At 43.6% G+C, this 17,254-nt stretch overlaps 2 protein-coding genes across 2 annotated transcripts in view; one reads left to right on the forward strand and one right to left on the reverse strand.

Moving 5' to 3' along the window:
- The window catches only part of LOC146833833 (uncharacterized), a 338,179-nt gene that overhangs the window by 207,820 nt on the left and 113,105 nt on the right, over positions 1–17,254 (forward strand). The gene's annotated exons all lie outside the window — the stretch shown is intronic.
- The window catches only part of LAMC1 (laminin subunit gamma 1), a 329,476-nt gene that overhangs the window by 119,763 nt on the left and 192,459 nt on the right, over positions 1–17,254 (reverse strand). Inside the window, exons 9-13 of the mRNA XM_085601731.1 lie at positions 12,471–12,593; positions 11,760–11,949; positions 9,557–9,669; positions 8,751–8,972; positions 7,997–8,185 (exon numbers count right to left, since the gene is read on the reverse strand). Coding sequence (XP_085457857.1) covers positions 7,997–8,185; positions 8,751–8,972; positions 9,557–9,669; positions 11,760–11,949; positions 12,471–12,593 — 837 coding nt within the window. The remainder of the gene's footprint in view (positions 1–7,996; positions 8,186–8,750; positions 8,973–9,556; positions 9,670–11,759; positions 11,950–12,470; positions 12,594–17,254) is intronic.

The following is a 17,254-nucleotide window of genomic DNA, read 5'->3' on the forward strand; positions in this document are numbered from 1 at the left end:
TGGGAGAGGAGATGCTCTGTTGATTAGGTAGACAGGCTGGCACAGGGGTCAACGAAGGGGAGGCCATTGTCAAACCGGTTTTCCAGGGGCGTGTAGGACGACAGGTAAGAAGAAAAATATTTAAGTTGTGCCTCGATCAGAGGAAGGACGGCAATGAAGCTGAAGCAATCAATACTTGGTTCATGCTCCAGTCAAAAGAAGAGAAACTGAAGACTGCTTGAGCTGGCCAATTAGAAGGCAGAAAATAAGTGACAACAAAGCAAAAGAATTGTTAAGCAATGGGCAGGCTGCAAGCCCTTGGTGTATACAATCTAAAACGCAAGAGCTCATGCAGCGCATACCCGGTTGCAAGCGAGACCCAACAAGGACTACCAAGAGATTTCTGGACACAACCATTAGATGGTGGAATAATATACAGGATGTGAATCCAAAGAAGATTCACGCTGCAAAACCAATGATAATGGCAAGAGGTCCAAGTTTGTTCACTGGGAAAAATTATTTTAGATGCCAGGGGTCAGATCTATTTACTCTGAAGAGGTACACAGTACAACAAAGCAGTGGGCCTGACCTATTTATTGTGAAGGTGCAACACTGCTTATTGTCTAGTTATTGCATCAATATAGCAAATCCATGGTTAGTAATTCCTACTGTAGGCGCGCCAACAAAAACGGTGCAGTGAATAGTGACATAAGTGAGTACAGTGCTCAAGCGCTATATACAATATATACAATCTATGGGCTGATATTTAATACAACTTTAACAAGACAAAATCAGAGAACAATATGTTAATCATTTCCATCAATATCCGTCCACTAGTAAAACATGGTTTAGACCACAAGATCGTAGTTAGAGGATAATCTTTGGGTCCAATGTGGTAGCAATCTAATAGATTGATTCCTTCGTCACCAGTTACCTCGACATTGCTTACATGGTGCGAGGTGCTGCAACAGCTGGGGGTATCACTGGATGGAGATCGGACCAGGGTTCATGGCACGGGAAGCAGACAGGCTCAACTATGGTGCAAATTTGTTGCATCCGCCGCGCGCCTGATGTGCATCCGTGTTGCAGCTGCCATTAAGTAGGTTTGGGGTGGGGGGGGGGGGGGGGTGGTGGAATGCAGGGTGCTGTCGTCACATTTCCTGTGCTGGTGGGTGATGGAAAATGAAGTTCTGTTGCTTGCTTCCTTCTTTTAAAGACGTTTTTCTGTCAAATGGCAGCTTGCTGGGAGGCTTGGATTGCTCTTAGTTAAGGGGTCAATTGGGCTTTGACTAGGAGGACTGCTATGACCCAGTCCTCACCCAAGCAGAGACCCAGATCTGGCCACAAATAAAGCGATTCTTGCCACCACTCAGCCACACTGCACTTCTGTTGAAGGGTGCAGTAGCCTAAAACTGAAAGCTCCTACAACTTCACTCAAATTTCCCTTCAACACTGCAGGAGAAAACCCCGTTCTGCAACTCTTTGTACGCTCGAGAGAAGAAACAACTGATGGAGCCATCTCGGCTCAGGACGGCATATAAAATTCACCGGCCACACTACAAGCCCCAGGAAGTGCTACATTTTTCAACTGAAACAAAAGGTTACTTTCAGCAGCGGTAGTTGTGCAGCTTGAAGACTTTCTAGATTCAGTTCAGTTCCTGGAGCTCTGGACTATGCATCCAAACCAAATAGCAGGGGGAAAAGTAATCTAAAGATGGCGACCATTAATAGTGGCATGATAAAACTAACTTTAGTTCAAAGTCCTTCACATTCACTATTGTTGGTGCAGCCAGTGCTGTGCAACTCTAAACATGTTTCAGGATATTTTTCCTTCTTCAGACTAGAGTAACACTAAAGTAGGGGGTACTGGCAATGCTGTTACCAGTCTTAAGATTTGTGCCACTCCCAGAGAGCGACTACTGAAGGACAAATATCCTGAAACACTTGTCTAGCGATGTACAGCACTGGCTGCACCAAGAACGGTTACTAGTAAAGACTTTCAGCTAAAGTGAGTCTCATCATGCATTACATTTACCACAGTGTATCTGAGAGAAGCATGTGACAGTATCCCCGGCAGTGCGCACACTCCCGTTTTTTGATTGGCACCTTGTTGAGTTTTTAGGCTGACTAACTCTGGGATGCAGTTGCACTCTGGGAGTAGTAAAGAAAACAGACTGAGCAGCATTGCCAGCACCTCCAAATTTAAAGTTACTTCATTGAAGAACAAATATCCTGAAACATGTCTTGAGATACATAGCACTGGCTGCTCGAACAATGGTGACTACTAAAAGGCATTCAGCTAAAGTGAGTGTTATGCACTGCATTTACCACAAGACACCTGGGCAAAATGTGTGCTGGTATGCCAGGCAGTGGGCTCCCTACCACCTTAACGCGCCCCTGGTTGTATTCATAATTCAATAGGTAGTCAAGTGAAATCAGCGCTCTCAGCATTAATGGCAAAGAAGCAGTAATTGCATGGATATTGGCCTCGGACACAGGTCATCAACTGAGTTTGGGAGGGACAAAGATGGAGACCATGCAGGGTCCTTATGCCAAAAGATGATTAAGACCGTGACTGCATAAAAGCTAGTGGGCCAGGTGCTCATTACGCACAGTACATGCAGCACCATGGACCCTAATGCAAGCAAGACAATGGTTCCCATCAACTGGTTTGATAGCAAACATACTTTAATTGGGGCAAAATGGGTCCCTCAAACTTGTATGCCCAATGCCACTGGACGTGCTGCACCACTGGTACCTATGCCCGAGTATATGTTGCGTACTGGAAGCAATATTCTGCCTGCGGGAGAATTTCAGCTCTACTGAAAATAGAAGCATACCCCCTTTTCACTACAAGAACTGTAGGTGCTTGGAGTGTGTAAGGGTCTGCCCTTGTAAAGCAGAGGATGGAAGAACGAGCTGCCTGGAAAGAACTTTAGACAGTCTACGACTTATGTATAAAAGGATAGATGACTGTCCAAATGATTCTGATTTTCTAGAAAAACATAAGACTTTCAAAAGTGTGCTTAGTAAAAAGCAGTTTGCTATTTCAACTCCGAGAGCGTTTGAAATTTAAGTGTGTGCGCCTTCACACACACACTGTTCTGAACTTGCAATCAGCTTCTGACTAAACATTTTTAAAATGTTTGAATATTTTTTAAACCTATTTATTGATTTTATTAATATATGAAATACATTGGTGAGACCACGAACTGGACTTCAAGTAAGTTATTTTCACTTGATGAAACTTTTCCTCGTAGAAGAACCACACCTGTGAAGTTAGTTAGCAAAAGATGCTTACGGTTATGGACAGAAAATAATGGTTAGAGGTCATAAGGGCTTTCATACCCTCTGAATATGCACTGCGTACCCACAGGTTAAGAAACGCTGCACCAGACAAGGTCTCAAAAGTGAGGCTAACTGGGGTAACAACCTCCTTTCCATATGCACGAGGCACTGTTTGGTCACTCAGAGCTGCACCTTTATATGCAGCTAGCAACAAGGACATTATAGGCATTATGGCTCCTTTCATCAACATATTATAATAATGTGAATATACTTTTTTTAACAATGCTAAACCAGCAGAGAAGCAAATCGTTTTAAGAGGCAGGAATTATTATAACTCCAACTTAAAAGTACTTCTGTTTTTACTTGGAAGGATAAAAGGCTGAGGTGGCCTCACTGGCATCTACACCTGTAATAAGGCAATAACATGCATGTCACTGCAGCAGACTCCTTAACTACTCATTGGTCTTCGAAGAAAGAAAACAGTGCCATGCATGCCAAGTACGTTTTGATTCATGCACAATAAATCCATGGTCTACCTTGTTGATGTTACAATCCATGCCCTGCATGTTTGACTTGGATTTCTACCATTTGCAGAACAACAACACTATTCATGTGACTGTGATCTGCATGATGCACACACATCACTGCAGCAGATGAGGGAACCTGCCAAGCTATCCCACGATGAGCGCCTTGAGACTGGTAACACAGATGCTCTCGAAGTAACCAATCAAATTGAGAATCGACAAATAATTCACTGAATAATTCCTACCCTAAATACTTTTCATTACAAGCGCAATCATACAAGCCAAGCAATTTTAATAAGTGAGCGGAGTATACAATCTCTTATACAAAAAAAAAATTCCTATTACGGTAATTAAATCATATGGGCATAGGTGACATATGTTGTATTCTGCTCTATATGGATTTGTGCCCATAAAGTCTCATTAAATTTGTGATGAACACTCAATATCATCCAAAGATGCAGATTAGATGCATTGTACTTTCCTCATAGAATGATTCCTGCAGCTATCAACAACAATGAAGGCTTCCGGTCAGACATCTTTTGAGGAGCAATAGGGCAGACAGGACCTACTGGGCCCCAGCTATGGTTGAGGCTGTTTGCCACAGGAGTCATGGGGTCGACTTTACTATGGCTCTGCAAACTGGGCCAAATACAATAATTATTTCACTTGACTCTCAGGGTACCAAGGGCAAGCAGTCAAAGGCTTCTCACTGCGGGTAGCAAGAGCACAGAACTTAACTGCAAACCAACAGACACAATATCTTAATATTTATCTCAGTGCTTATGTTTTATGTAAAAAGAAAGTACTTTAAACACAGACGAACTAAATACTACACAAGGCCAAGATCCTGGAATTAAAGTTCCCAACACACTACGGATTTAAGCAGGATTTGACACAGGTGCTTACGGCTTGAATACTTCAAGTAAAATGTGCAACTCAATTCATTATATCTTAACCTTTACCTTGTCGGTAAAATGTTGCAGCATGCACATCAGACACCTCTGCGCAGGATTAGTCTCCTGTACCCAGTGCAGGCTAGGAGCCGCAAATTACCTACTGGTTACTGTAGTGTAGAGCTTCTAATGTGCAGTGGAAGAGATTCGGGCATCTTCACTCACAGCAGTGGCGACTGCACCAGCAGCCTCGCTTAGGACAAAGTTCACTCCTAGGATTGGTGAGGCAGAACTGTGTGGCAGGATACAGAGCAGTTGCCGACAAATGCTCAGTTATGGCCCCCAGGCTGAATCGCTCGCAGTGGTTTCTTTATAGAAACTGCAGCCTCCGGATCGCTCAGGGCTCTTTGCTTCAGTAGTAAAATTGCCTTCACTCAGCGTCGGCACCATCAGGCTTAAGCACGCTGGCAAACTGCTGGGTGACGGAGGAAAACCGTTCTGGTTTAGTCTCTTGCACCTCACATGGAAACTGTGCAAAGCAACAGGGGTTATGGTAACTGCTCCATGACATGAGTCACCCTTGGCTTCACACTCAGGGCAAGTCGGCTTTCTGTGGGTGCTCCTCACGCCCGGAACATGTTAATCTCCTCCTGGACAGTCTCTCTTCTTGCAGGGCCAAGCACACTTCCACAGGCTTTCCTGCACTTTAGACAGAGCCTTAGCTCCTGCAGGAGAAAGGGCAGACTCCAGGTGATGGACTGTCCCCTCACCTCTGGGAGGCTATTAGCGAGACACCAGCCTTGGTTTTAAAGCAGGTTACCGAGTACTCTGTGGAGCACTCCCATCATTGGTCCAGAAGAAGTCGAGACAAACAAAATGGAGTGATTTGGATCCCACATTTATACACATTTTCCGGCACTGAGAATCAGCTGTCTAAGGTTTCAGAACCGGTTTGGGTTTTTTTTTTTCTTTCAGGCATCAGCCTCGGGATGCTCTCCAGATGCGGCCTTTGTGTGAATTGAGGACTCTTACACCAGGAGGGAATTTTTCTGGCTCGAAACAGGACGATCCAAAACATTGACATAATGAAGCTGTCAGCAGAGTTCCTAAAGCACAGGCCCTTCTTTGAAAGATCCTCATTTTGAACAGCAGAAACTGCAGTTCCATCCCTCAACCATGCAATGCACCAAGTGGCAGCGCTCAGTAATCAGCAGCCTCTTGCTACCTTGGTCCTCATTGAATTTCTAAAGATGGGCCCGTCTCCATCTTCTCTTATTTCAGGAATGCAAGCAATGTTGTCTAGGGAAAACTGTCCTCATACTCCATCTTGTGCCATGATAAAAGCAAGGACATTTAAAAATGATTCTACTGGCCCCAGTCTCTGGCTTCTACAACACAAAGAGTTCCTAATAGCACACGCTTAACACTCACTGCAGATACATGCACTCGACATGCAAGCACAAGGTTCCGAGATTCCTGTACAGCGGAACTTTACACGCGAGGAGCCACTCCTAAACAAAGAAAAGGATCTTGTCAGACTATAGATTTAAATAATATGGTACGCTGCTACCACTGGAGTACAACACACTATGAGGGCACACTTGATGTACCTCCTCCAGGTCACAGTGCATTATCATGGACCGGAATAGGCCTTTGCATGCACACTAGGAGGATGAAGAGAAATCCACCCATAGAAAAGAGGAGACATAAGCAATGCTTGGAGGGGTGAGTCCAATCACATAAGCGCTGGCCCACTATCAAGTGCCCTGCTTAACTTGCCTTACAGAACCAAGAGAACGTCACTGGTGAAGAACTGAGTGCCACCTGCCATAAAGAAGCACCTGGGCTGCTAGGTGGTCCATGCCAACTCCGGTATTGGACCACACCTGGGAGACGGAACATTAGCCGCAAAACAATCCATCACACCACTGCCTGACCACTCGCACAATAACAGGGCAATGAGATCCAGGGGCCGCACTGAAAATATACCCACTTCTAGTGCCATAGCCCTAGGCCTTAAAGTGAGAGGCCCTCAAAGCATGGCTGAGGAGGTGCTATACCAGACCAGATAGGCAGAAGAACAGGCTCTTGAAGGCCTGCATTTCACTTCAGGTAGATGGAGGGGCACGGTCAATGGGGGCGCTGGTGGAGTGATTTGCTTTCCCCACCAGTGCATCTCAATGGGCAGGGTGAGGAAGTGCAGGCACTGCTGAACAGGGACTCCTTGCTATGGAAGCAGGATAGACTTGTCAGCTTGAGTATCAAGAGGTTGTGAAGTATTGCTAGCAACATGCTAACAGCCCTTTTCTAATCTTACCACCATTAGCCTTTGCATCAGTGCTGCAACATATATGCAAAACCTAAACATCTGAAACACGCAGATGACCAAACGATGTGGACACCTTCTCAAGCAAATCGAAGACTCTAGCTTGATTTATAACATGTATGCTCATGGTTTTACGCTGTATTGACTCCAAGGCCAACATAATGCTACTGAGATGCGGGGGAGGGGGCACCTTAGAATTTGGAACTTGTGGGTCTTTAAACTATTGTTTACTAATAGTCCGCTAATGGTTCTAAATAGCTCTCATATGATTCAGTCAATGAGAAAGTGGCCCCAGACACAATTGATACAATCTTGCAACCTTGCTGCGATGTGGATGGCCATTCTGTTACTCAACTGTTCATAAAGCCCCAATCTTCTTTGAGGATAAACTACTCACTTCCAAGTTTGTGTTTTATTCACTACATTATGTTGCATCTGTTTATAACCCACTAAAAAAAAATCATAACTACTCAACTTCATTACCACTGGAGATTTAAGTGGCAAAAGGCAGTAACCTGCTTACCCAATTGCTCCACAGCTCCACCCAGAGTGGTTTAAAAAAAAAAAAAAGTAGCCACCACAGATATTTATGAGAAAGCACTGACCGCCCTAAAACCCAAAAAACTGAAGGAATAAGGTATACTAACATGTAGAGTTAGGAATTTCAGTGGTGCCCTAAAAGGTTAGGATAAAATAAAATGCCTGTGGGTTAATTAAGGAAGAGTAATGGGTGTTACACAAGTTAGAACTCTGATCCATTGACCAAGTACTGCTGACAGCAGCGTCTTAAGATCTATGAGTTCAGGGGAGTAGAACAGGAAACCTATTTGCCTCATTAGATCTGGTACTAACCAGGGGGTATTTTATAATAGATAAATGCTTCCTTGTATTTGAGGATTTTACGTAAAGTGATGAAAAGCTATATACAATTTTATCACTAACAAATCTGGGAGTGTGTGACTGAGTAGTTCATGCACAGGACTTACCAGTGGTGCCAGCTGGGCAGTTGGTGCAGACAACCTCCTTTGTTCTTGGAACGACCGCACAGCTGGTGCCTCCCGGACACGGACAAGGTTGGCAATCTGAAGAGGTGCCCGCTGTTGAATCCCCATAATATCCTTCACTGCACCGCTCACAATGGGGGCCTGCGGTGTTGTCTCTACAGTCGCACACACCTGTAAATAAGAGTTGATGAGTTTTCTCACTGTCGCAAAACGGGTCGGGTTGTTATTTTGGTCTGTTACAAAAAATGCATTCTCAAGTTACATCCACAGAGAAGTCCTGCACGCCACAGCTTTAGGAATAGGCTCTCTAATCTCTAGGAGACTTTGGACAATTTTTTTGTATATGTTCCCTTTACTCTCACATTTCACAATCCCCTCTGTTATACAGATGCTGTCGTCGCACGCTTACAGAAGTGTCATGCAATGAGTCCGCTGCTCCTCCGATGCAGAGGTATAGTTTAATTTCAGGAAGCAGGCAGCGACCTTTCCTTCTGGAGTAACAGAAGTTGAGGCATGTATTTCCTATTCAAAACAGTATCTCTGTTTTTTGGCATGGGCTCCTGAAAAGCATGCTCTAGCTCAGCCGTGGCACTGCTGTTGTCATGCAATTTTTGAGTTAATACTTCACTTCATCCTGCTGCTGGCAGACCCCCCCTAAAATACCTTGCGAGAGCGCGGGGAAGGTTAAAAAAAAAACCAAACTAGTATTTTATCCCATTTTCACAAGCTGTCTTACCAGTCTCGGGGTTGCAGGTCTCGCTGTGTCCATTGCAGGTACACAGGACACATGGGCTGTAGGGTCCCAAGCCAGGAGACTCCCTTCTGTATCCTGGAGCACAACTTTCACAGAATTGTCCAAGGTATCCTTGGGGACAGGTGCAGCTTTCCACCCAGGATGCAGGCTCGCCAGGCCCAGCGCGTGCAGTCACAATAGTGACATCGTCTAGATATCCAGCACCTGTGGATAAGAACATAAAGAAATGTAAATATATCACTACGTCACTTAGAACTAAAACACATTTGAGCAGAAACAGTACTGAAGGTGGCTAACCTCTGCAACCCCTCACAAATCAGAATTAACCCAGGAGGGGGTGCAAAGGGACAAATAATTAAAAGTAACTCGATCCTACCACAGGTATCTTCATCATATACACAACCAACCCACCCATAACCCCTGCCACATTAGGACACAGAGTTGGCATCATTCATTGGGCGCAGAGACTTGGCCAGGTGAAGGGAATTACGTATGCTCACTGTCAGTCAATCTTAAAGAGGCTGAACAAATTCCCCAATGAAGTGCAGGAGTAATGTTTTTTAAAAAGTGATTGCAAAAATATATATTCATTTTATTTCATTAAAAAAGCATTTTGAAAAAGAGTCCAGTGTTGCATACACATGAAGGAAAAGCCTAACTGGAAGGAGAACTGGGGAGACGGAAAGAGTGGTGGAAACAGAGCAAGAGGAAGCTTTTGGCAAGTGTAGGCTGCGTTTGTAAACAAATTCCTAGCACCTCATTATAAACAGTATATATGAGGGATTTACTTCTCTCGCTGTATGTTCCACGTATCTTGATAGAGGTGAGATTGTAAAGCATTTTTTGAAACTCAAAAGGGGTTAAAGTTGGCCTCCAAGGGTAGTCTGTTGCTTCGTGTAACCTTTGGGGAAGAAAAAAAAATCATTTAAGTTTAGGATGCCTAATTAAGCAGGAGCCTAGAACTAATGGCAGCTACAAAACAAAAACCTGCTTATTTTGTCACAAATTCACAAAACAGATACAAAAGAAGCCATAAGATGTTTCTTGGCATCGCATCACACTTCACTATCTGCTGTGATGGCTTTTCTTGGGGTCCTGGGGCAATGAATAATTACTGGACAGTACACTAAGCAGGTATGGCTTATCAGTCGTGTTTTCAATACTATTGCATTCCATATAATTACTTTTCACATTTTTGGGCTCTTAACTCAAGACTAGCAACAACTACCAAGGCTTCGTTTAGGAGGTTGTAGGAGTTAGAGAGTTGGGCACAGCCTGAAACAATAAAAAATATACAAATTGGATGTTCAATCGTTGCTATCACTTCTAAGATAAACTTATTAACGGGGAAGTAAAATAGGACGCAATCAAACACAAGGGACACATCACCTTCTGAGGCAGAGACAACCTGAAAATGCATTTAGAACATTTAATGGCATGTCAGTAGTGAGGCCTAAGGGAACGGGACTTGAACACATCAACATGAAGTATGTCTGAAGGGTGCAACCGAGGACAAGGACAACCTGCAAGAAAACCACCATCTTGTGTTAATTTCACATGGTCCATAATTGACACCTGTGGCATTATTCAGATCCCTGATCAAGCATGGGAAACACCACACGCAAGGATAGGACTCTGGTCACAGGAGAGCAGTTGGACTTTTCAAATAGGAGGGCCAGCAAGTAGACTTCCCAACTAGAGTACAGGAATGAGAGCGCATTAGTCACCCTTGGTGTGGTGTTGGGGGAAGGTGCGGAATGTTGTACACTTTGGGCTTAGCTCGTTTCTATAAAAGCGGGCTCTGTTCAATTTAATTATTAAGGAGTAAAGATGGAGGTACATCTGGTGGGCACACAAACTGGCTAGACAACTTGAGGGAAACCAAAGCAGATGAGGAAAAACAAACAACGTCACAGGCTCTTAACACCATGCAAAAGACTCGTCCCGACATACATCACCTGCTCGATGTTACGAGACTGCTTGCACTTTTAATCTTTTTTTTTTTATCAACCTATAAAAGTCTCACATTATAGCCATCGTTTTACAAAATTTACATAAAGGGAAGAGGAAGGTGTTTCTCATTCAAAAAGGTGACATTGGAAAGGATTCATACGTCTTCAGAGCTTGTCAATGCAGATGAGAATTGTTTTGTGTAATAAGCAATGCAAGTCACTCCTTGGGCAGTCGCGGGTGATTGGACAGTAAACTGGGCGGCAGCTGTCATCTACCTCTGGTCTTCCATGACCCAAAAAACATTATTAACCAATTGAATAACTAGGTTACTTCTCTTTGGGCACTTCAAACTTTCTAGGCAGTGAGGGCACACATTCATACTTACTCTGAGGTGATATGGTTTAAAAACCACGGGACAGCATGGCACTAAGTAAGGTCAATGCTCAATCAGGCCCCTTGCTTTCCAAAAAAAAAAATGGATGTTTACCAAAGGGAGGTAAGCAGATGATGTATAAACTGGGTAAACAGAAGAAAAGACATGCAACCCCAAATGTTAAGTATTGACCCTAGCGGGCAAAGTTATCTTTTGGGTCTGTGCTCCGGTCAACTCACTGAATTTCAAGAGTGTTCAGGTTTTGATAGTCTATTGTGCAAATGTTCATGTCTCTGGTTTTTTGAAAGGGCCTTTTTCTTGCAAAGGATCTGGGTTTGTGCAGGATATGAAGTAATGTGGATCCAACTCTGGCACTGATTCAACTTTAAGTGGGGTAAAACTTCAGCTGCTGGTGTTGTAATTACCCGAAGTGTTTCGAGCAATATCCATGCCCAACCACCCACCACTTAAACTACAATAATCCCACCACAAAAGCCACTGGATCTCCCACAAATCTGGTGATGAAGCGAAAGGTAACCAGGGCCTAGTCAACGGTCTACGACAAACACATACATCCAGGTTTGCCTTCAAACTTGCAGTCCCCGCCCTCGTTGCCGCTAAAACAAACTTTCACAACATTAACAGCCTCAGTTCATTTGTCTCACCTGAAGACGTATTTCAGCATATTCTCACTTGGATACGAGTTTCCCTGCGCAATGAGAGGCACAGACACTCGCAAGCCGGCTCCTTCCAGCACTAGGTCTTCAGCAGACAGTCTAGTATCCCTCCTGTCCACTCGGAAGCTGAAAGTCAGGTTCTGTCCATAACTCAACTGCTGGTTGCCCAAGAACTTGCCTTAAAAGAAAGAAAGATTAGTGGAAACTGAGGTTTTATAATTGCCACACTCAAACACCAAAAATGGCGACCACCAAATTTTAACTTGCTCTCCAATTGCCATACGAGGCCAGAGATTTATAGTTAGGCCATTCTCTCCACACCCTATGCATCTCCAAATTAAGAGACGTAATGGTGCTTCATCTGCACAAGAAAGCTCCTGTTTCATCCCAGAACTACTGTGCATTTCAATCTAACACAAATCTAACACAAATACAACATAGGTCTGAACAGAGATGTCTCAGAGCTCCATTGCAAATGATTTGAGCCGGACACCTGTAGCATTAGTAGAAATGAATCAGTTGCATGATGCGCTTAGAAATGGTAGAATCCTGGTGTATTTAAAGCTAGATAAAAAAAAAACATTGTACAGAATCCTCATTGTCAAAACCCGGATTTCTACAAATGACACCACCTTTGTGCTATCTGAAATGTTCTCACAACACTTTAGTGCACTATTTATCTGAAGCCAGTTAACTCACCTGGTGCAATGAAATAAATGGGAAAATAGCTGTCCGAGATCACAGAAATGTCGGAATTATCAGAAGACCATTGTAATAAAATTTCAGAGCCATCTCTTTGTTCAGCACGCCAGTCTTCTTCATCTGAAACAGGGAAAAAAACATTTGCAGCTATTCGTATACTCTTAGCTCTTGCTTTCCATCTTTTTTTCCATCTTTTAACTTTCTGAAAAGAAGGTTAGGTCTAGTAACTGCTATAAAACTGCTGTTGCAGTAAAACTGTAAAAGGGCACGTGGCCACCCAGGCCTTGAACTCAAAACAACCCTCGAAGACAACAACTTTTTCACTGAGCTGCTCAAGATAATACATGGACACAAATAGGTTTTACACAGACCAGTTGTGTGTTCTAAAAAAAGCAAGCAAGGACTAGGATGACATGAATCCAGATGATGGTTATTATGCATCAATATTTCACCTGGATCTCCCCGTTACATGCAGGAAATGGAATGAAGCATACCACAAAACCCCCTGGCTAAAAACCGAGATTTCAAGGCAATGCTTCCAGGGACTAAGCAGTGCAAACAAACCTCCGGCACATCCACTGAGACATGAATGCACGTGCAAGGTTTTGATTGAGGTGAAAAATCATACGGTGTGAAATTCATGTCTCCAAATTGCCAAGACGTGTGGATTTACCCGTGGGATAAGAAAATGTAATGCCCATTGAGTCCGATAGGCAACTAGACAAGTTACATAAACAGGAACAAGGCTGTGGCAGTGTTAAGCATCCACTGCAGAAGGCTGCAGCACGCCACAAATAAAATAACAATGGAAAGAAAGGGACTTACTCAAAAAACTCACTCCCTGTCATCAAGTTACATCTAAGGTACAATTTTGAGAAAAACTGCTAATGGAAAGGCAAAACTGGAGGCTACACAGCATATAACAGAAATCTAAACACTGTTTCAAGATCAAAACTGGACTCCATTTTTTGCTGCCTCGGATAGAAGGAGCATGCAGTAGTGCGCAAAGACCAACTAGTCGCAGCTTTCGCCCTTCATAACTGCCACAAAAAGGATCTCCTGGGCTGCAAGCCTCCTAAACCGCAGTTACAACCTTCAGAGCTCTCCAGAACATAATCTAGTAGTCTAGCCCACCTTCACCGAGGCACACTGCCTATGTGTCAGAACTCCCCTGTTCCCACTGAACCACCCACATTCTCTGCATCTGGATGAATCAGCAGTACACCCACATATTTCCTTCCTGCATGCCAGGCAACAAATCATGCACTCCCTATCTTGCCCGCACTGCCCCACTACGCCACTACGCCCATAAAGGTATTCAGACCTTTTCTTAATCCACCAGCACCCATATACATAGTGATCCAGGCTGCAGCCTTAATTAGTGGGGTTGTGGGTCTGCTGGCTGGGTTGTGGGTTTGCTGGCTGGGTTGGGTTGTGGGTTGGGTTGTGGGTTTGCGGGTTGGGTTGTGGGTTTGCGGGTTGGGTTGTGCTGGTTGGGCTGTGGGTTTGCTGGTATCGCTGTGGGTTTGCTGGTTGGGCTGTGGGTTTGCTGGTTGGTAGGTCTTATTGGGGTGCGATTGTCTTGACCAGGGCTCGAGCCGAGGGTAGACACCGTCTATCCATTATTCTCAGAGTGTAAAATCCATCTACCCTTTCCTACTATGGTGAACGCATCCCAGTGTCATTTTCTGATACCGGGACACATTCAGCAGCGCCTGCACGTTGTCTGCTTTTGTTCCGAGCAGCAACGTGAAGGCAGGGAAGTAACCTATCAGATCTCAGCTTCGTTCATTAAGTCAGAGTTAAAGGTTCATTAGGCCTCTTTTTGGTGAAGTATCCTGGCTGGGAGCGATCGGGAGGCTCACACCTAGATGCAATGTAAGGGAAACAAAGGCAGACAGCTTGTCCCTTAACAGGTATTTGAGAGAAATGTTTTTGGCTTTGTTCAGTCCCTGTATAGTAGAGATATGCATGCACTGTTAGAATGTAATCTTCAACTGGGGGGGGTCCCCTTATGGTCAGTGAGCCAGTTTCTGCGGGGTGTGTGCACGACCTTTCTGCAAGGTGTTTATGCACAGTGAGCGTGTCTTAAGGGTGTGCCTGCAAGGAACATGCCTGTACAATGCGCACTCACATTCAGGGGGAATCCAGCTCCTTCGCAGGAAGGATTACGCAGTATTTATGTAATCTGCAACCATGCCAGGAACGAAAACGGAAGGTAAAAAGCATAAAGAGGCTTGTAGCACACCGAGCACGAAGGGGGCTAACGAGACAAGCACCGCACCGGCAGAAAAACCCGACACCATAAAAAAATGATTCTTAAAAATCGATATCGGCAAACAAGACGAAAACAACGATAGAACAGACTACAGACCTAAGAACAAAAATTTTAAAAGAGGTTAACAATTCTATATCGGTGGAGAGATGGTTTAAAAAGATTGGAACATGTTCTCTAAAATGCAAATCATCAGACTCAAGACATAAATTACATTTTCCCAGGGAAAAAAAGATTTATTTTACGATCACATTCATTCGGGCAGTTTCAATAAAACAAAATATAGATCCTGGAGATGTGTGTACGCCAGCCAAGTAAATGGACTTACAGAGCGGGTGAGGGCATACAGGTGTCGAATGTTTTTTCTCCCATAGACTAGTACATTTTTCTAACAATTCCACACATCCCAGTCGGATAACCCTACGATAAGCACAACTGGGTAGATTTCAAACTTGTCAGCCAACAACACTAGTTGGAAAACATCCTCTTGCCACGCAGACTTTACCACAAGACGCTATTACCACGCAGATGCGTTTACCACAATTTGGCAAGTGCATTGGCAAGGTAGGTTTTGTTAGGTGTTTATTTTCTAAAGACATTGTTAAATATAAATAAATATATATATTTTCCTTCCACTAAGTTCAATAAAGCGATCACTCAAGAGGTATTTCCACCACCAGTTGCTTTATTTTCAGTAACGCGCGTCGCCTGACGCAGCAGGCTTGCTCACACGGTGTGATCGCTTTAATGAACTTTGTGGAAGAAAGTGGAAGTCGGCGCGCTCCGCCGGTAATCAGCGATTTGCCTGCCCTGGGCGGGGGAAGACAGAAGGAGAACACTGTCTATGGGATAGAGATTGCTTCTCTTCAAAAGTATTCTCGTTTAATCAAAACGAGTAGACTGACAGACACGTTTCCGCAAGTTCCTTTGTCAAGGTTAGTGTGCACACGTCGTGAACCACATTTTAACCACAATTCATTGGTTAACTGCCATACTGCAAAAATAAATAGAGGACATCGATTCTAAACTTAACAAAATCACGTCATCCACAGCAGCCACATTATGACACAACGTAGTGCATCAAAATAAATACTATATATGATTCACCAAGATATTATCTGGCGCGAGTCATTCTGTGGCGCTCCCAGTGCACAAAACATTCTGCAGCTTAATGTGCGGAGTTATAATAGTTGAAAGTAACATCTGAATACAACTGAGCTCATGACGGGAATCCATTATAATCTCATGGTGCACGGGGATACATCTAGAATTAAAAGTACTTTCATCCATAACAGTCAATGCTCGTGAGCTGAGATACCTCAACGGAACACGATAAAGCCCTTTATGGAGGGCGCCTTATTTCATTCTGTTAGTTTTGTATTTTTAGATGTTGTTTCATTCAATATAAAAAACACTGCATGGCGCCAATCACCATAACGCATCACATCTAAACACAATTACGCTCTATGCGGGCAAACATAATTAGACATACTGGATAAGAATATAACAGTGTATTTAAATATGCAGGCGTTATCTAAGGAACATCATTAGTTCATTCCATTATTCAAAATCGCCATGCCTTATGTTGTGTACCTTAAATCCCATAGTAATTAATCAGTGATTAAGCCCTGGCTAAGCATCGACTTCTGATGTGTTCTGCTGCGTGGAGATGCGCTTTGGAATTTATTTTATACAAATGTTTTAAAAAACTCATAATATTGATTTTATTTTTGTATCCAAATATATTATCTCTTTCATATTTAATAAAACATGGCCGGGTAAAGGTTGGAGTGGTAAAAGTCTACGTGTAACAGTATGCATAGTAATGTTCATATAATGTATTTCTATGTATGTTTGTGGTAAAGACGCGCATAGTAATAGTATATTCGTGGTAAAGGCATACGTTGTAATGTCATACAACCCACTAGGCTCACTAGCAAATAATGGTTGAAACTTAGCACACGACTGACAGACAAGACCGGCTGTGTTCCAAAACAGGACATCAAGCTCATCGGATACCACAATTGGAAACTAACGCATCAGATTATGGGGGCCCATTTCTCGTAATGAGTGCTAAAGCTGTATCTGTTCTCTGTTAATGGCCCTTACAAATGTAAGCAGACAGGGCACTGGTGTTTCTATATCTGGCTACTACTGTCAACACAAACTACCATTTGCTCCTGCTTCTACCCCTTTTGGATCATGGCGTTAAGTAAATGCGCACCCCTAAACTGGTTACACATTCTTGTCCCTGCCTGTTTTTAAATCCATTTCAAAATTAAAATGGGGTTTTCTTTAGGGTTTATCAATTTTACACCGTCTTTTCAAACATCCCCTCCACCCAAGCTATCAATGCTCCATGTCTACAGGTCGCCAATTAAGACAACACTCAAATCCGCCTTGGCTGGAAGGAGGGTGTCAAACCTTAAACGCTCATTAGCTTGGCCTTCAGACTTGGCTGCTAGTTAGCAGAAGCCAGCTCCAGTCCTCGGGCCCTTCAGCATCA

Source organism: Triturus cristatus, chromosome 4_2 (genome assembly GCF_964204655.1).
Source record: "Triturus cristatus chromosome 4_2, aTriCri1.1, whole genome shotgun sequence".
Lineage (NCBI taxonomy): Eukaryota > Metazoa > Chordata > Amphibia > Caudata > Salamandridae > Triturus > Triturus cristatus.